Source organism: Mustela nivalis (genome assembly GCF_964662115.1).
Source record: "Mustela nivalis genome assembly, chromosome: 8".
Classification (NCBI taxonomy): domain Eukaryota; kingdom Metazoa; phylum Chordata; class Mammalia; order Carnivora; family Mustelidae; genus Mustela; species Mustela nivalis.
This window is the reverse complement of record NC_139027.1, coordinates 121,524,506-121,543,176: the sequence shown is the minus strand read 5'-3', so window position 1 is coordinate 121,543,176 and position 18,671 is coordinate 121,524,506. Positions and strand designations below refer to the sequence as shown.

General features: G+C 52.5%; 3 protein-coding genes across 5 annotated transcripts in view; all 3 read left to right on the top strand.

Annotated features, from left to right (window-relative positions):
- The window catches only part of UQCC1 (ubiquinol-cytochrome c reductase complex assembly factor 1), a 97,282-nt gene extending 95,625 nt beyond the window's left edge, over nucleotides 1-1,657 (top strand). For all 3 annotated transcript variants that reach the window (XM_082746168.1, XM_082746166.1, XM_082746167.1), the window contains one exon: nucleotides 178-1,657. In XM_082746168.1, the coding sequence (XP_082602294.1) occupies nucleotides 178-312 (135 nt within the window). In that variant the 3' untranslated portion in view covers nucleotides 313-1,657. The remainder of the gene's footprint in view (nucleotides 1-177) is intronic.
- The window catches only part of TRPC4AP (transient receptor potential cation channel subfamily C member 4 associated protein), a 265,655-nt gene that overhangs the window by 55,528 nt on the left and 191,456 nt on the right, over nucleotides 1-18,671 (top strand). The gene's annotated exons all lie outside the window — the stretch shown is intronic.
- Nucleotides 12,818-18,039, top strand: FAM83C (family with sequence similarity 83 member C; the record flags this gene model as incomplete). Its single annotated transcript, XM_082747176.1, has 4 exons — nucleotides 12,818-13,330; nucleotides 15,427-15,594; nucleotides 15,810-15,934; nucleotides 16,432-18,039. 4 exons carry the CDS (start codon nucleotides 12,818-12,820, stop codon nucleotides 17,870-17,872), a joined length of 2,247 nt encoding a protein of 748 aa, XP_082603302.1. The 3' UTR covers nucleotides 17,873-18,039.

Here is an 18,671-nt window from a genome sequence, read left to right as displayed (position 1 = left end):
ACTGTAATGAGATAGCCTGGACGATCAGAGACCTGCTGTCCTGGGAGCTGGGATGGTTGGACCCAATCCCCCAGAGCCCCTCCCCGTCCTCACCATTCGAAAGCTGTTTCCTTAATGCCATCTTACATCTCTCCTGCCCTTGTCCCTGTCCTCTGTTTCCCGCTCCCTCTGTTGCAGATGCAGTACTTGGACTCCATGAATGGGGAGGATCTGCTGCTGACAGGGGAGGTGAGCTGGCGCCCTCTTGTGGAGAAGAATCCTCAGAGCATCCTGAGGCCTCATTCCCCGAGTTATAACGACGAGGGTCTCTGATGGGCTGATGTCTCTGCACAGCTGGCCAGCTGGCTTTGAGGAACTGCCAGGAGAGAGGTGCTTGTTTGGCTCAGAACCCTGCAGAAAGTGGCCTGAACTGACCTGTGAACAGCATCTGTCAAATACCTGGCCCCATTTGCATTGATTTTCCTCTTAGTATGCCCAGGAGTCTGACCTGGTGGGGTACAATGCCGGGAAAACCCTTAGCTCTTCTGAGGTATCCTCCCCCTCAGGAGAAGCCTGGAGCGAGAGCTCCCCAGCACACTCTCCTCTGGTCCCCTCCAGTAACGATGTGATTGACAGCTTTCCCCAAAGGCCGCAGAGGGATGGGGATAGGTTAGCAAGGGGACACTTCCACCAAGAGCCCACCGTGGCCAAGAGGCAGTTTGGCGTGCTGCTGAGTCAAGACGGGTAACCATGCTCTCTCCTCCGGCTTTGAGCCATGGGGTTGAGTTGGCCATTAAAAGAAAGACTTATCTCTGCCATGGCTCTTCTTTATTCCCGGGTTTTTAGAGACTTACCTGAGATGGCAGTTGCCATAAGCTGAGGACCGCCCCCCAGCTCAGTTAGAGACAGGCGGGCAACAGGGTCTGCTGCTGCTTTTGTCTCCAGTTCATGAAGATGTCCCTGTTCTGGCCAAGCCATAGCCTTGCCAGGCTCCATCGTCTGGGACCCAGAAGCCCTGGGGCTTGTCACATCCTGCGCTATTTGGAAAGAAGCCCCAAGAACACTTCCCCACTGAATGAGGGGGAGGAACATGCTTGTCTTTCCTCTCTTGACTCCCTTTATGTGAGATACCGAGGAGAAGAAGAGATGCTTTCTGGCTTCTTCGACCCAACCCAGGGCCCAGCCCCATGCCCAGCTTTCTAGCCCCATCCCAGCTTCTGGAGCGTGTGCTGCAGAGCCAGCTTAGTCTGTGCACTTGGGGGTCAGTCCCCTCCTTCCCAAGCGTGGGTCAGCTCTTGGGGGACTTAATCTTTGAATTAAAGACAGGGGGCGGGGAACCATAATGCCCCTCCTTCCCCCATCAAACTTCCTTCATTTAACTTGCTATAAAATGAGTCATATAAAGAAATTCTATATGGGTGAGGTATATCCCACTTCTGTGAAAACATTACAAATCAGACCGCCTTCTCTGAGTTTATTTAAGATGCTTTTGTTGCGAGCGGAGTTCTAGAGTGAAGCCCCCTCTGTGTGTGTGAGATAGTAACACCTTGTAACTCATTACAGCTGGGCACTATTTACATAAACCAGAGTTGAGCCAGGCAGGAATTTGCTGATTAATTTATTTTTAATGGAGTGAAGTATACCATGCACCAAAATAAACTTTACTGTGTGTACCTAACTGCTCCTGGAATGGATGGAAAAATTAATGGAACAGATTTTGGCTCCCAGCTCCACACATTAATTCATATATAAAAGTTATTTGAGCCTTAACCCATTTGCTGCCCAGGGCAGCTCCCCAGCCACAGATCCCAGCCCATAGCACAGTTCAGCTACTGGGCTTGCTGGAGAATCACGGAACTGCAGATTGAGAAGAAGCTTTAGAGGTCACGGAGTCCAGCCCGGGTCCAGAACTTGACTCTCCTTCTCAACATCCCAGTTGGCCTCTGTCCACAAAGGCCGTTTATGAATATGTCTGCCTGCAGAGCCGGGTCGTGTCTCTGTAAGCCAAGTACTCGTCAGACAGCACAGCTTGTAACACGGACCTGTGTTTGAAAGAACCGAATTGGAGCTCTCAGGTTGGGGATGTCCCAAAGCCCTCACTTCCAGACTGTTGGCGTCTTTCCCCCACTACACACCTCCTTTCCCCTTCAAGATACAATCCAGGCTCCTGGAGGCTGCCAGGCTCATCTTAATTTGACCTGTTCTTGTGTTCTGAGTCTCTAATTCTTTTCTTCTCTAACCAAACTGGACCACTTGGGGTTACCTGAAGTGATCACCCTGTATGTTTCCTCTACCTGGAGTCCTTGCTTGCCCATCTGACTAGAGAAACCCCCTGTGTGCGCTCAGGCCTACCTCCCCCACCCAGCCTGGTCCGCCCCAGAGGCGAACTGTGGCTGACCTCCCCACCCTCCTTCCTGCACTGTGAGCTCCTTCAGAGCGGGCACTGTGTTTGGGTCAGTCACCTTTGTGCCCCAGGAGCTTTTTCTAGTGCCCCAGGAGCGCCTGGCTCACAATGGGCATCAGTATAGGCTTGGACCAATGAAAGAAGGAATGTATGATTAGATCATCCGTCAATTATCAGTACAAGCCCCACGAAAAAGTCCCTTTCTGGATCATTCTCTGACCTGCAGTTCAGCTTATTTTAACAATTCAGTACAAAGTACCTCCACTGGCCGTTGCATAGGCACGAAAGCTAAATGTTCATTCTGTAGCTACATGTTTTTCTCTCTCCCTCTTTAAAGTAATCTCCACACCAATGTGGGGCTCAAACTCGAAACCTGCAGACCGAAAGTCTCATGCTCCACTGACAGGGCCAGCAAGGCGTCCCTGTAGCTATACATGTTTCTGCTGAAAATTGTTATTACACAAAACAAGTGAAGGGCATTTTTTGCCCTCAGGGAGATTGCTCTTTAGAAATAAATTTGTCATTTATTTTTACTTTCAGAAAGGATCACAGCAAATCAAAAGACACAGTTATTGTAAAACTACAACATGATTAGGACAAAGTTTAAAAGATAAGATGCAAGTATTGAGAGGTGGGAAAGGGAAATAATCATGTCAGAAAACCTGTACCGCTAAATAACCAATTTTCATGGGATTTTTTGGGTAATTTATAAAGTAGTTTCAAGATATTATCTCAGTGGTCCTGTAAAATAGGTATCCTCATCATTCTTAACCCCTGTGAGGGGACCAAGGCTGAGGTTATCCAGCTTCAGGAAGAAGGGGCCCAGTGTGCCCCAGTCCCCATCTTCCAACCGCAGGGCCCTTGCTCTCTCCCCATCCCACACTGCCCCCCACAGGTCAGCAAGGAAATCTGCAACCGAGTATAATCAAAGGCAGAAATGGGAGAAAGTTCTAAGCGTTCTCATTGTCACATAAAGGAAAGTATACTTATTCACCAGAAGAAATGTTTCAGAGAAGAATGTATTATAGGGATGTTAAATGAGAAACACCAAACACTGCAGTGAATAATATCTCTAAGATTTCAGTTTTGCCTGTAAGTTTGAGAACCATAAACGATTACTGTTTCTTACATCAAGCTGAGATTAAAGCCAAGGCCCCAGTTCAGCCAGTATTTTTTGCATTTCTGTTCTGTGTCAGACACTGCTTGGTATTTTTACTTGTTTTCTGTTTTAATCTTCAGTGACAAATCTGTGTGGTGTTACTAAGCTCCTCCTTCATTGAGGGAAGTTACATGAAGCTGGGGCGGGTGGGGGGGGGGGACGGTGCAGAACTCCCAAGTCCAGTGCGCTTAGTTTCAGAGAAGGAGTGCTGGATGGAGAAAAGGACCATGTGCTACACAGTTAAAAAGTGAAAGGATGCCTTCAGTGATACTCCAGCTACGTGGGCTTGTGTGGACACGTTCTTGTACTAACAGGAAAAATCAGAACAAGGGGGTTAGACCTCAGAAGAGTCTCGAAGGGAGTCGGGACAGAGAGGATGGGCAAGGTTTAGGTGGGTGGAAAGAAAAACAGGAAATGGGGAGCTGCTTGGGGGACGGCACAGAATAGGAAGCTTCTTCAGACTCAAGTGGACCAGCTGAGTGGTTTGTTAAGGGCAGAAAAGGTTGCAGGAGAGCTGGGTGGGGCCACGAGTAGGGGGAAAGCTGGGTAACTCTGCAGCTGGCAGGCATTCTGGGGAAGGACAGAGACCTGCTGGGGGTGAAGATGTACAGCCGTGTGCAAGGTAGATCGGCTCAGTCAGGAACCAGCCATCTAGGCTTGAGGGGCTGGGGGGTGATTGTAGGAACTCAGAGGGAAGTTCAACCCCAGAGACATTGCAGAGAAGTCCTGGGGACTTTGATACCTCCCTGCACATACAGCCTGTAGAAAGCCATCTGGAGCTCTCCTGGGAACCAGGAGATGGCAATGTCAGGCAGAAGACGGAAGCTCAAAAAAAAAAAAAAAAAGCCCTGTACTGTGTTTTTTTTCCAAGTGCCACATTATGCTATGGGACAGACAGGGCGGGGATTATTGCACCCATCATGCAATAGGGGAACAGGTCCACTGAGAAGAAGCCCCAAACTGGTACAAAGTGGCCCTGTAGCAAAGCTGACCAGTCTCCTGTCTTGAACCCTACTGCATTGCTTTTGGTGTGTGTTGGTTGTATCTGTATGGGAGCCAGTCTGGTGGAAGGTTCCCCAGGGAGGGCAAGAGAGGAGCTGGATGTCGGGGTGATTAGGGTGGAGGGGCTAAGGATTTTGGCTTTGTCTTTCATGTAGAAGGGGCACTTGAAGTCACGAAAATGGATGAGCTCCCAGAGGTGAAATGGCCAGGGACTAGGATGGGTGTGGGAGAAAGCATCCCAGGGTAGGTGGTGTGGGGACAGGAGGGTAGAGTGGGTGGGGAGAAGCAGGAAGAGCAGGAACCAGCACAGGAAATAGAGACTGGAGTAGAAGTCAAGGGAGAGGAAGCTTCCAGAAGGAGGACGTTCTTAATGCTGCATGCTGCAGAGTCGGGGCCAGGGAGTAAGTAACTGAGGCTCGGGCTTTAGAATATTACAGGAACAAGACTTTTTGAGAGAATGCAGAGATTGCAAAGGGTTGAGAAGGCACAGTATGGCAGTGGCTGTGATATCTTGGTAGGTGCCTAGCTGAAAAGAAATGGAGAAAAATTGGGCAGGAGTTAGGAGAGTAGGGTAAGAACTACACTTTTTTTGCAGAATGGAAGAAGGCTGAAGATGTGCATGGGGGTGAGGAGGTTGCAGGAGAGCTGGGTGGGGCCACGAGTAGGGGGAAAGCTGGGTAACTCTGCAGCTGGCAGGCATTCTGGGTAAGGACAGAGACCTGCTGTAAAGCACTCAGTGGAGTAGGAGACCCCCGTAAATGTTAGGAATCATTAGATCCCTTTGGAAGTGGGAGCCTGGCCTTGAGAACAAGAGCCTGGCTTTGGAGGGAGGGAGGGAACTTTTTCCTATGACCAGAGATTGGGGCCAGATGGTGACAAGGGATTTCTGAGGTGAGGGCTGGGGGGGAAAGACCAGTCCATGCTGGTCTCGATGCCCAGGGAACCTAGAATTATCGGCCATTGAGGTGAAGGGGAAAGGAAGGCGGGGTGGGGGGGAGCTGGCAGGTCTGTGGGCAGAGAACAAGACCGTCCCAAAACATTTGAACTCTTCCCTTGGGAGCAGTCCTCCCCTACTTACTCTGGCTCTGCCCTCTTACAGCCATCCCACAGCAACCCACTATGCCTTGCCCACCCCCACCACTGGGTTTGGGCTTAGGGAGGGGTAAGCCAAGCCCCTGGCCATGATCCTGTGCCCATTCACCCCTGCCCCTGTGTTAACCAGCCATCACAAATCATCTGTGGCTTCCAGAAGACTTCCCTCAAGCCATGCCGGTGAACCTATTCACTACTAAGGGGAGAGAAGGTCCTAGAGATCCTGACTGGAGAATTCCCAGGAAGGGAGTCTTCAAGTACTGACCTGTAATATCAAAAAGTGATGGGGGGGGGGAGGTGATGGAATATATGAGTGCTGGAAGAGACTTGGAGACCTCTAGCCCAGCCTTCTTAACATCACACATGGGAGGCTGTGGTCCTGAGAGGCTCACTGAAGGTTTCACAGTTGTGAACTAGAGCCACAGGCCTGTGCTGGCTTGTTTCTTCCCTAAATTTCTCTCTCCCTGTTGACAGAAATGGCTCCTTCACCTCCCAGTCACCATCTGAGAAAAAGCCTGCCGCAGGGCTGTACCCTCGTTGGGGATGGGGAGGTGGAGACATGGTTCCTCTAAGGTTCTAGAATGGGTCATGAGCTATAAACCTCAAAGCACTTGGTTTATACCTTGGCTTAACCTGTGGCTTATAATTATTTATGAGTCTTCCTTCCCCACTAAACTGTGAGTTCCTCCAGGGCAGAGACCAAGTCTTACTCATCTTTGGGACCACAGTGCTGGCCTAAAAGAGGCATTAAATACATGTTGGATGAACTGGATGGACAGAGGGAGAGGAGGGGTTGGGGTAGGATGGGGAGGGTGAGGAAGCTGGACCAGTAATGTTGGGGGCTTAAGAGATCATTAGATAATATCTCCTCCCAAGTTCAAAATGAACTGAGAAATAAGACATAAGAGACAGACAGACATGAAAACTGGTTTTTTACCAATATTTCTGACAAATCTGATTAAAGAATGTAGTTTTTACTCTGGTCAAATGTGGTTGTTAATAACCTAAAACTTGGGGTGCCTGGGTGGCTCAGTTAGCTGATTGTCCAGCTCTTGATTTCAGCTTAGGTCATGACCTCGGGTTTGTGGGATTGAGCCCCAGCGTCAGGCTCTACGCTCAGCCAGGAGTCTGCTTCTCTCCTCCTTTCTCTCCTTCTGCCCCTCCCCTGGCTCTTGTGCACGGGCACTCTCTGTCTAAAATGAGTAAATAAATCTTTATTTAAAAAAAAAAAAAAGATTTTATTTATCTGACAGAGCACAAGCAGGTGGAACGGCAGGCAGAGGGAGAGGGAGAAGCAGCCTCTACGATGAGCAGAGAGCCCGATGTGGGGCTCGATCCTAGGACCCTGGGATCATGACCTGAGCAGAAGGCAGAGGGTTAACTGACTGAGCTACCCAGGCGCCCCTAAATCTTTAAAAAAAAAAAAACAAAAAACCAAAAAAAAACCCCAAAACCTCTTAAAACTAACCATGCTCGCCTCCATACCCCCCAAGGAGCAGACCTCTCCCTCCTCGTTATAGGGACAGAACTTCCTCTAAAAGTTTACCCTGTAGATCAATGAAGAATATGCTGTCTTTGCCTAACAACAGAACAAAAAAAAAAGAGAGAAGGGGTTGGGGGTGGAGCAGAAGGATTCAGCCACCTTCCATGCCACCAGACAAGCCTCCTCCCTTGGACTGGAAGGCTGAGTGAAGAGAAAAGGGAGGGGGGCAGTCCTCTCACACCGCCCCCCTCCAGGAAAGTGGAGTGGGAATTCCCTCCCTGTATGGAAACACTAGTGGGGACAAGTCTCCCCCCATCCATGGGATAGGTGAATGAATGGCTAGAGGGGGGTTGAGGGAAGGAAGACGCCGTCATCCCAAGGTTTGCAGGCTAGAACCCAGACATAGCTACCTGTCCAAGATAGAACGCCCAAATCCTCATTCCCGTGATCTGCCTGCCAGAATGCTCATCTGTGTAGGAGAGTGAGGAGAGGACCTTGCCTCCTCTGAACCGGAATAAGAGACCAAATCTCAGAGCCACACTCCACGGACACAGCCAGAGGGCCATGTTCACATTCAGAGCCGGCCTTCGGTCTAGAAAGGGCAGCAACTGACGAGGGGAGTGCCTCTGGTTGCTGCTTCATGTGTCTTCAGGCCTCCACCAAGCACCCACCCTTTCATGGCCTGAGAAAGCTCTCGAATCCAGCACGTACTGAACTATTCCTCTCAGGCACTTCCCATAGAAGAGCCCATTTATTCCTCTCAAAGACCTGGTGAAAGAGGTGATGTTGGTCCCATTTTACAGATAGCGAAGGTGATTCAAGAGTTGTGATTGTTCAAGGTACCCATTATGTTCCAGAGCCGGGGGTGGGTGTGGGGGCTCCTGAAGGCCTGTGCGGTGCTCAAGAACAGAGGACCACACCCATCTGGGTTGTTAGTGGGAGTCTAGTGCTTCGGGCCACTCTCCTCCTCGGGGGCTGCTTGGTAAATAATCCTAAAACACAGCTCTAGGAATCTTGCCAGCCTTGCACATGGTCTGTACAATGAGAGCCAACAACTTAGCTGGGCCCTCTGCGGAGTGTGGCTCCAGACGGCCTTTCCCACCGCCCCCATCTTCCTTCACAGCCGTACCCTCGCCCCTCTAGTCCTCCTCCTGGGATTGTCCTGCTTGTCATTTTGCACAACCTCCAGTCTTTCTCATCCTTTGCTATCTAGCTCGGGGACCCCTCACCGCATGTTCCTGGGTCTTTAACTCCCACATCACTTCACCTTGATTCAAGGGATTTGGGCGCACCATGGCTCTCCTATCCCTGGCGGCTCGACCAGGGAATGTTGTCTCCAGTGACCCAGAAGTGCCACATGAAATGTATGTGGCAGTGTTGGCATGGGAGCAGCCTGCAACTGACCATCTACAGCCCATCCCCTGCTCCTACCATCCCTAATGGGACAATCACCTGTCCAGGCGCCTCTTGCCTTATAGGAGACGACAGACAGGGTGTCTGGGTGGTTCAGTCATTAAGCGTCTGCCTTTGGCTCAGGTCATGATCTCAGGATCCTGGGATAGAGCCCCGCATCGGGCTTCTGGCTGCATGGGAAACCTGCTTCTCCCCCTCCCTCTCCGTCTTGTGTTCCCTTTCTTTCGCTGTGTGTCGCTCTCAAATAAATAAGTAAAATCTTAACAACAACAAAAAAAAGACAACAGACAGGGCTAAATGGCCCCCAGGATGGCAGAATGATGCCAGGCAGGCGCCTGACACATCTCCTGGACGTGACAGTATTTTTCGTCCTTTTAATAACAGTTATTAAGGGGCCCGTGCCAGCACACTGCAGCCAGGGGCTGGGCTTTGCTATCTTTCGCGTTGGGTCTCCGCCTGAGGCCCAGCCCGGAGGCCAGGATACACCCCTCTCCCCTCCCATGGCCCTTTACCCGGTCAGCCAGGAGGAAGGGTGGCCAGTCTTGCCACCTGGGGAGTTTGATTTGATTTGCAGGCTTTCAGGATCAGGATGTCAGGGATACCTTGGGGCCCTTGTCACTTCAATCTGTGCATCCCTGCCTTTCTCCGGTGAGCTCCCTTTACCAGATTCCAGGGTTGGGGTCCGAGACCTCCACTACTGCCCAGACACTCATGCACACAGATAGCTCTGCACCCAGACGTGCACACAAGTGCACAGACACTGACACGTGCACAGGTAAACACACACTGACAAATGATTACTTAAAAACAGCCAAGCAGACATGCAAACATCAGAGACAGTGCATACGCTTACAGACGTGCACAGGTACATAAGGTTATGCATGGGCATATGTGCATACGTTGAGTTGGGCCATATGAAATCACCAATATTCAGTGTTTGTTTCCTTCCTTCCTTCCTTCCTTCCTCCCTTCCTCTCTCTCTCTCTTTTCTTACCAAAATAGAATCTTAGGGGTGCGTCGCTGGCTCAGTCTGTAGAGCATGTAATTCCTGATCTCCGGGTTGTGAGTTCAAGTCCCACACTGGGCATAGAGCTTGCTAAAAAAAAAAAAAAAAAAAAAAAAAAAAAGATTAGGGGGTACCCAGGTGGCTCATTTTGGTTAAGCGTATGCCTTCAGCTCAGGTTGTGATCTCGGGGTCCTGGGATCAAGCCCCCATATCCCACATTAGACTCCCTGCTCAATGGGGAGTCTGCTTGTCCCTTTTTCTGTGTCCCTTCCCTTCACTCGTGCTCTCTCTCAAATAAGATCTTAAAAAAGAGAGGATTTTTTAAAAGATCTTATTTGAGAGAGCGCACAAGTAGGTAGAGCAGCAGGCAGAGGGAGAGGGAGAAGCAGGCTCTCTGCTGAGAGGGGAGCTCAATGCAAGACTCAGTCCCAGGACCCTGGGATCATGACCTGCCTCTTAACCCACTGAGCCACCCAGGCAGCCAAGAGAGAGAGAATCAAATACAAACATGGCCATGGAAGGAAATAAACAAAAATCTAGAGCCAAATTTGTACACCCACACTTAAGCAGCAGCATTCACAATAATCAGAAGGTGGAAACAACCCAAGCATGATGAATGGATACGCAGTGTGGTCTACTACCCACAATGGGATATTATTCAGTCTTAAAGAGGAAGAAAGTTCTGACTTCAGCTCCAACATGGATGAACCCAGAGGACATTATGCTAAGTGAAATATGCCCGTCACACACACACACACACACACACACACACACACACACACACACACACACAATTCCACTTAGATGAGATGCTTAGCGTGGTCATATCTATAGAGTCAGAAAGTAGAGTGGTGGTTGCCAGAGGCTGGGGGAGAGGAGGGAATGGGGAGTTGGTGTTTAATTAAGGGTACAGAGTTTCGACTGGGGAAGATGAAAAAGTTCTGGCCATGGATGGTGGTGATGGTTGGGTAACTATGAATGTACTACGTGCTACTGAACTGTAGGCTTGAAAATGGTTAAGATGGTAAACTTTATGTTGTATTTTGCCACAATTAAAAATAATTTTTAAAAAGCCCAAAATAGGTCTCATCAGATAGATGTGTAAACACCGAGGGATAAACACGGGAGCGTGCTGCCTCCCCTCCCAGGAGCGCTTCTCCAACCCAGATAAGGCCCCGGTTCTCCCCCTCAACAAATCTGGAGATAAGGCCCTAATGAAGGCCTGCCTCCTTGGATACCCCCCCACAGCTCATTACCCTCCTACGGTCTGGCTTTGCTTACTCAACCGCCCACCCTTCACGCGGCCTCCCCTCCCCTAGGGAGGGGCCTCCTTAGAGCCCCTGGTGCTCCAATTTCTGCCCCTGCCCCTGGAATGTGGTGGAATGGCCCAGCATTTCACCTCCTGGCCTTACACTGACCCCAGGGCTCCTCCCTTCTAAGGTTCCTCAAAGACAAAGCTCCAGCCCCATTCATCTTTGGTCCCAGGGCTCAGCTTGACACAGGAACCCCTAAATCTCTCTGCCCCCTGCCATGAATGTGAGGGGCCCTACGTGAGGCTCAGTAGACATAAGGACCTGCATCTGGTCTGAACATGATCACAGGCCAGATAAAGCAAGGGCAATCAGTATTATACAAGGTTGTGAGACCTTATACAAGGTGTTTACACCTTATATACCTTATACAGGTGTTTGCTCTTCTGCCCTCCAGGCCGTCCTCATCAGAGCTCGTTCTTTCTCAGAAGGGGGATACCTCGAGCTGACACTGTGCACTGTTGTGGCCACGTCTGCCTGGCCTGCATCCTAAACTAACCGCCATCTGCTGACTCCTCTTCTCTAGAACAAAGCCTCTTAGGCTACTGAGGACTCTGGTCTTTTTTCATGGGCAGAGAAAAGAAACCTGCCTACTCTGTTTGCCTCCCGACCTTGAAGTTGCCCCCATCCTCTGAAACCTTTCTTACTAACATTTTTTTTAAAAAGATTTTTATTTATTTGACAGAAAGAGATCATAAGAAGGCAGAGAAGCAAGGAGAGGAAGCAGGCTCCCCGCTGAGCAGAGAGCCCGATGTAGGGCTCAATCCCAGGACTCTGGGATCATGACCTGAGCCAAAGGCAGAGGCTTTAACCCAATGAGCCATTCAGCCTCCCCTCTTACTAACATTTAATACTCAGCCCCTGAGTTGGGGAGGAAGGCTGCGGTGTGGCCCACAGCAGGCCAGGAGCATCCCTGAAATGGAGGGTGTCAGAAACTTAGCCATCTGGAACAGCGTTTCTCAGGAATGGGCCTAGGCCCACTGCCCCAGGTGTGCCAGGGTAAGTATAAATATAAAAAGCAGGCTCCGGAAACTTACTCAGACTTTCTGGATTTGAATCTCAGATGGCTGGAGCTTGGGGATCTGCATTTGAACATTTCCCCACTATTCCTGGGGACTAGGGTGAAAGCCCCTGCTCTAAGCCCTTGGAGAGTGGGCTCAGAGCCAGGATGGGGGTCGCAGTAATGGAGGTAGAGTGTGGCAGAGCCATAATGGGAGCAGAGAGGCCCAGATGCGGGACAGACAGGTGATGTTGACAGTTCTCTGTGACACTCTGATTCTTATTTAGGGCCTGTGTGCAGGCATATCAAGGCTTGGGATACCAAGGATACACCATGGGTTGGGGTTATGGCTAATCTCTGAATTAGCATTCGGGTTTGCTTACATGAGTTTGATCAAAATGTGCGGTCTAAGTATGTCAGCCTGTACTTCACATCCATGTGTCAGCTGTCCGTGGGTCAGCCTGTCTCCTGTGTGTTCACGCCTTTGTCTCCATGTCTTGAGTCATTTGTCCACCCTGGTGTGTATGATGTGTGTGTGTGTGTGCACGCGTATCCCCGAGAATGCCTGGGTCCGTCTGGATCATAAGCCAACCTTCTTGGGGGCTCTGGAAGGTGAGGGTTTGGAGGAAACTTGCTAGGAGGCTGGTGGGGATGGAGCAGATGATGCCGGGGTGGGGCCAGGGTGGGGGTGGGCAGGAGTGTGTGCTAAGGGCCTGGCCCCGCCATTTCCCTGGGCGGGCGAGTCTCAACAACAGGCAGACAGGTGAGGCTGACCTGACAAGTTCTAGAGGCCAGGGGCAATGGGGCGGAGCGTGGCTCTGACTTAGAGTAGCAACAGGTTGGGGGCCTTGGCACATAGAGGGCGGGCGGGCAGGCAGTGCTTCTGTTAGTGTGTTTCTCCTGCTGCAGCCAGCCCCGGGGTGCAGGCCATGGAACCTGCTGGAGGGTGAGGGCAGCCGGTGGGCAGGCATGTTTGGAAGCCTTGGGCCGGGGGACTTGGGAGCCCAGGGCATGGCAGGAGCCCTGCGGAGCCGGGTGGAGGAGCTGAAGCGGCCGTGGTGGCGGGAGGCCTCACCGCTGGTGCTCCAGCACAGTGAGGCGGCCCGGCTGGCAGCCGATGCCCTTCTGGAGCGGGGAGAAGCTGCCTACCTGCGGGTCATCTCCGAGGAGCGGGAGCTGCCCTTCCTGAGCGCTCTGGACATGGACTACATGACCAGCCATGTGCATGGGGCCCCTGAGCTCAGCGAGGCCCAGGGACCAGAAGCCTCAGGGCCTGACCGCCTCAGCCTGCTCTCTGAAGTCACCTCAGGCACTTACTTCCCCATGGCCTCCGACGTTGACCCCCCAGACCTGGACTTGGGCTGGCCTGAGGTTCCACAGGCCACAGGCTTCAGCCCCACCCAGGCTGTGGTCCACTTCCAGCGGGACAAGGCCAAGAACATCAAGGACCTTCTGCGTTTTCTCTTCAGCCAGGCCCGCACGGTAAGGGCCTTATCTCTTCTGGCATTAATTTCACAGATGTGGAAACTGAGGCCCAGGGGGGGAAAGGGATCAACCCCAAGGCCATACAGTAGCCTAGGGACAGCACTGGACTAGAACCTCCACTCTGGAGGGTGGGCATGTGTTTTACTTACCTTGGTAACTGCCTGGCACTCAAGATCATTCGACCACGAACACGCTGGATATGCACGCACGACTGTGTATACTACAGGGAGAGATCCTCTGCATCTTTCTTGGGAGAAGGTTCTTGGTCTTTATCAGAGTCTCAAAAAGGTTTATGATCCCAAACTAAGACTCCAGCCTTGTGAACATTTGAGTCACCACCTTGACTTTCAGAGCAGGAAACTGAGGCCAGAGAGGGGCTGGAACTTGTTCAGGGAGGTCCAGTGTCAGTTAGTGAAATAGATAGTTTAGGGGGAGGCCGCTGCCTTCTAGGACCTATCACCAGCCACACCTCACCCTTCACCCACTGCATCTGCAGCTGGGCTGGGAGCAGGGAAGGGGCACTGGTGCCTGGGCCACAGCATGGCATTGGAGGGCTGGGCTTTCTGTTTTGCACCCAAAGGGAAGAGGAATGGAGGCTTCTGGGCTCAGGTTTGGGGATTAGGGGCTCAGGAGAAAGAGAAGGAAAAGAGCTGGTACTGGTGGTCAGTACCTAGGAAGGCTCCAGCCACAGACATGGCCTCATTCCCGAGCCCTGATCTCCGACTCAGGAGGCAGGGGCATGGATCAGATGACTCCAAGAAGGATTTGAGGTGAGTTAGACTCCATGTCTTTGTCTGGGGAGCAGCCCAGAGGGTGCCAGCTGCAGAGATCAGGAGCCAGCACGTTGGGAATCTCACGGTTACCTCCAGAGCCTCCCTGGCAAACCTACCTGTGCCCCAGGCAGGGGAGGGCCAGGCTTGATTAGCACTGGGAATGGGGTTATTAGTGAAGTGGCTGCTGTTGTCACTCCTGTCCCTTTGATCTTCCCTACCTGACCTTCTTCCCCTGACCCCTGGCCAGGCCTGTGACAAGGAGGGATCCTTAACCCCATCCAGACCCCCCACCCCTATCATTTGGGCCAGGAGCCATGCTTCCACTCTGGGCTGCCACTGACTGTCCAAGTGACCTTGGGAAGTGTTTCCTTTTCTTGTAGGCCAAGGTCCTTGTTTGTTAAGCAGGCAGGAGGCAGGGAACATTTGTTGAGTGCTTGTCGTGTGTGGAGTATTTTCACATCTAACGCCCAGAACTATGACATAGAGCTCCCATTATCCCCATTTAACAGATGAGGAGATTGAGGCCCCCAGAGGTAAAGCAATTTGCCCAAGTCCACATCACTAGCAAGTAGCAGAGTGCAGATTCGAACCCTGTTCTGTCTGGCTCCAGAACTGGGGCTCTTTGTCTTGCACCTCTTGACTCAGCCTGGACGAGGAGAGGCGCTCTCGCAGCATGTGTACGCAACAGGAAGAAGGGGCAATTGGGGGCTTGATGGTGCAAGGATTTTTTTTCAGGGCTTCTCTGAGACAGTCCATTGTAGGAGGAGACCACAAGCCCCAGCCCCACGACCGAGCAGAAAACTTGGTTCCACCTGGTGTGGGTGGAAGTGAGGGAGTCCCTGGGTATGGGAAACCATGCCAGACCTCTGCAGCTTCACAGGGAAACTGAAGCAGGTCTGGCAAAGGGCTTGAGGATCCCAATAACTGGCTTGCAGCTCTAATTCTTGCGGAGGGAACCGCCGACAGAGCTAGCCCTGGAGCTAGTGGGAGAGTGTGAGGTACATTGGGAATCAGGGTCTCGGTTCTGCTTCTGACTCCTTTCCCGCTCTGGGCCTCTTTGAGAAGCTCAGGACAGATAAACACTCTGTCCTCAAAGATATGCACGTAGAAACTTTCAGATTCTGGGCATTCAAAACAGGGGACCCTCCATGTGTCTCAGTTAAGGAGAGCTGTTGTTGTTAATAAGCCCTTTCAGTCCAGATGTTTTCCCAGGCTCCAGCCTCCCGATGTTAAGCCGAATTCTCTTTTCCTGGACCCCAGTTCCTAGCCCTGCACTGGGCAATGTTCCGCGCAGGACGGAGTTTCCCTTACATCCCCCAGGTGGTGGCCGTGGTGATGGACGTGTTCACTGACATGGAGCTTCTATGTGACCTCATGGAGGCCTCGAGCCGGCGTGGTGTCCCCGTCTACCTGCTTCTGGCCCAGGAGCACCTCAGGCACTTCCTGGAGATGTGCTACAAGATGGACCTCAATGGGGGGCACCTGCCGGTCAGTGAGGGACAGGGGCAGTAACCAAGGGGTGGGGTGGGGAGTTGGCGAGGGAAGAAGGGTCAGTTGGGTGGTCAGGAAACATTGGGGGTCGAGGGGAGTGGGCAACTGCGTTCCCTTCGCTGTTTAAGGTTAGAGACTGCGTGGGATTTAGACAGGGCTTGAGTCCCATTGTCTTAAGGTCAACAACCAACCTCCCTCTGTCCTTGGCCTAGAATATGCGTGTGCGCAGCACGTGTGGGGATACTTACTGCAGCAAGGCAGGCCGTCGCTTCACGGGGCAGGCCCTGGAGAAGTTTGTCGTCATCGACTGTGAGCAGGTGGTGGCGGGCAGCTACAGGTGAGCATGTGGGACCCGCAGAAAGGGGCGGGGGTCTGTGCCACTGGCTGGTGAGGGTGCCTGGGGTCTGGCAGCTTGAATGGGCCTCCCCTCATCCATCCCTTCCAGCATAGACTGAGCAGCTGCCCCCTGCCAGGCATAGTACTGGGCTCAGGAGATAGTATGGGAAGCAAGACAGCCCCAAGCTGGACCCCGGAGGAGGTCATCCCATGGAAGGATTGCTTTAGTGCTTTTGGCAGAGAAAATGGCTATAGTACCTCAGAACTGGAGACTTCAGGGAATCTCACCCCCAGTCTATTTTACAGATGGGCAAGTTGAGGCCCTGAGATGGGGAACCATGGGCCCAAGTCCTCTAAGCTCAGCTCTGAAGTCAGAGCTCTGCGTCAGCTGGGTCCTCAAGGTGGTGGAGGTGTGGTTGATGTCCTCCCCTGGTTGTGACCCCTGCCTAACCCCAGGGTCCTGCACTTGGCCTTCTGACCCTAACCCTCTGCCCCCAGCTTCACCTGGCTTTGCAGCCAGGCCCACACTAGCATGGTGCTACAGCTGAGAGGCCGCATCGTGGAAGACTTTGACCGAGAGTTCCGCTGTCTGTATGCCGAGTCTCGGCCTGTGGAGGGCTTCTGTGGTGGCGAGGATCCCGTGTCTCCTAGGGCACTGTGTCCTCCCCCAGCGGCCCTGGGCTTCAGGCCCGCTGTGCCAAGCCCCACTTCCTCCTCACCCTCCAGCACCAGCCTCAGCAGCATCAAACGCTCACCTCTGATGGGCCACTCCTCTTACCTCACTCCACCGGGAGGTGCTGGCTGCAGTGACACGGGTGTGGTGTCCTCATCCCTGTGCCCTGCCCGCCGCGAGGCCAGTGGCCAGTCCTCTCTGCAACGCCAGCTGTCAGACTCAAACCACGGCTCACTGCTAGGGCTCTACAGGTCCAATCTAGGCAAGCTGGGGGCGTCCCCATGGTCCCAGTCCTCTCCTGCCCTCAACCACAATGGTGCTAGTCCCTTAACCCTAGCAGTGGGGTCACCTCTGCTTGCTCGCCAACGCCCCCTCCTCCCCTTCCCCCAGGGGGCTGTAGCCCTGTCCCGGCTCCCAGAGAATGGGCTTCTGGGAAGCCAGGAGTGTAGCCCCCAACGAGGTCGCTGGGTACCTGGTACAGCCCTGGAGACAGTGGAGGAGAAGAAGGTGTCTCTGAGTCAGAGCCATAGCCAGTTGGATCTCCTTGTCCCCTTCCCCAGAGCCAGAGAAGCTGGAGGCCCTGATTCTGGGGTTAACCCCAACTCAAGCTCCCCCTGGCCTGGAGAACAGGCCCCAGAGGACAGGAAGTTGCCCCCAAACCAGAGATACAACCAGCTGGATCTCCTGCCCCAGACCCAGGGTGCTGGGGGTACCCCTGAGTCAGGTTCCCCTAGACCTGGCAACCGAACCCCAGAGGACAAGAGGCTGTCCTCGAACCACAGCCACAGCCAACTGGACCTCCTGGCACAGTATCCCAAGGGTGGGGGCTCCAGAGTGCCTCCTGAAGCCAGCTCCTCAGCCAGAGCTGGCAAGCAGGGTCAAGATGAGCGACGACGGACACTGGGCCACAGCCAGCTGGACCTCATCACAAAGTTTGGCCCATTCCGGGGCGAGGGACCTGGGCCCAATGGTCTCCCCAGACCAAGCCCTGCTCGAAAGGCTGGAGTGGGCTCTGGGGATGAGAAGCGGCTGACCATGGGCCACAGCAAGCTGGACCTCATCACCAAGTATCATCAGTTGCAGGGTGCCAGGCAAGGACCTGAGCCTGGCCTCCCCGGGGGCCCCACAGGTGGACATCACAATGGCAGTAACAATGGTCTCTTTGGGGATGAGAAGCGGCTGACCTTGGGCCACAGCAAGCTGGACCTCATCACTAAGTACAACAAGTCCAAGTTCAAGCTGCTTCGAAGCCGCTTTGAATCCTAGTCCTGCTCCCAGCGGAGATGTGTCCCTCCTCCATCTACTTAGACTCTAGATTTATCAAAGTTCCAGACTCCAGGGCACTCCAGCAGGGGCTGCATGGAGAGCAGAGGGTGTCTAGAAGCCCAGGTTAAATACTCACTGGGCTCGGGATTGTTTACACACACACACACACACACACACACACACACACACACACACACACAGAAATGGACCCCACAGTACCTGCCCTTTGCCACTGTGCTGGGGACTTCACACTGGTTAATTCCCATCCTTCATGCTCATAATATCCTACAAGATAGACCTCTAGAAGGTATACATGTCTAAGGTCATAGATATTATCTTTCCTGTCTTAGAAATGTGGAAGCTGAGGCCCAGAGAGTTTGATGACTTGGTTGGAATGAGATCCAAGTCAACGGCAGAGCCAGGGCCCAAACCCCATGTCTCTGACTCTTAAGATGGTGTTTTTGCACACGGTACACTACTATCAACAGTTCACATGTCCCCTGCACACAAAATATGCACATTACAGAGATGCCCCAAATGCCATACAATACACTGACGGGGTTCACATCCACAAACTGCACACCCGTAGACACACAGAAAGTACACAAAGGTTCATGTGATAAACCCAAACACCCAGAATTCTAGTTATAGGTATTCAATAAATGTTATACGGCTAAATGAATGGCTACACAAAATATATACATTCAGTTCACCTGTAGATCTCTCAGGAACCACAGATGATAAATGTGCACATAACCACACACACACACACAGACTTGCACACACCAACCAGTATCTT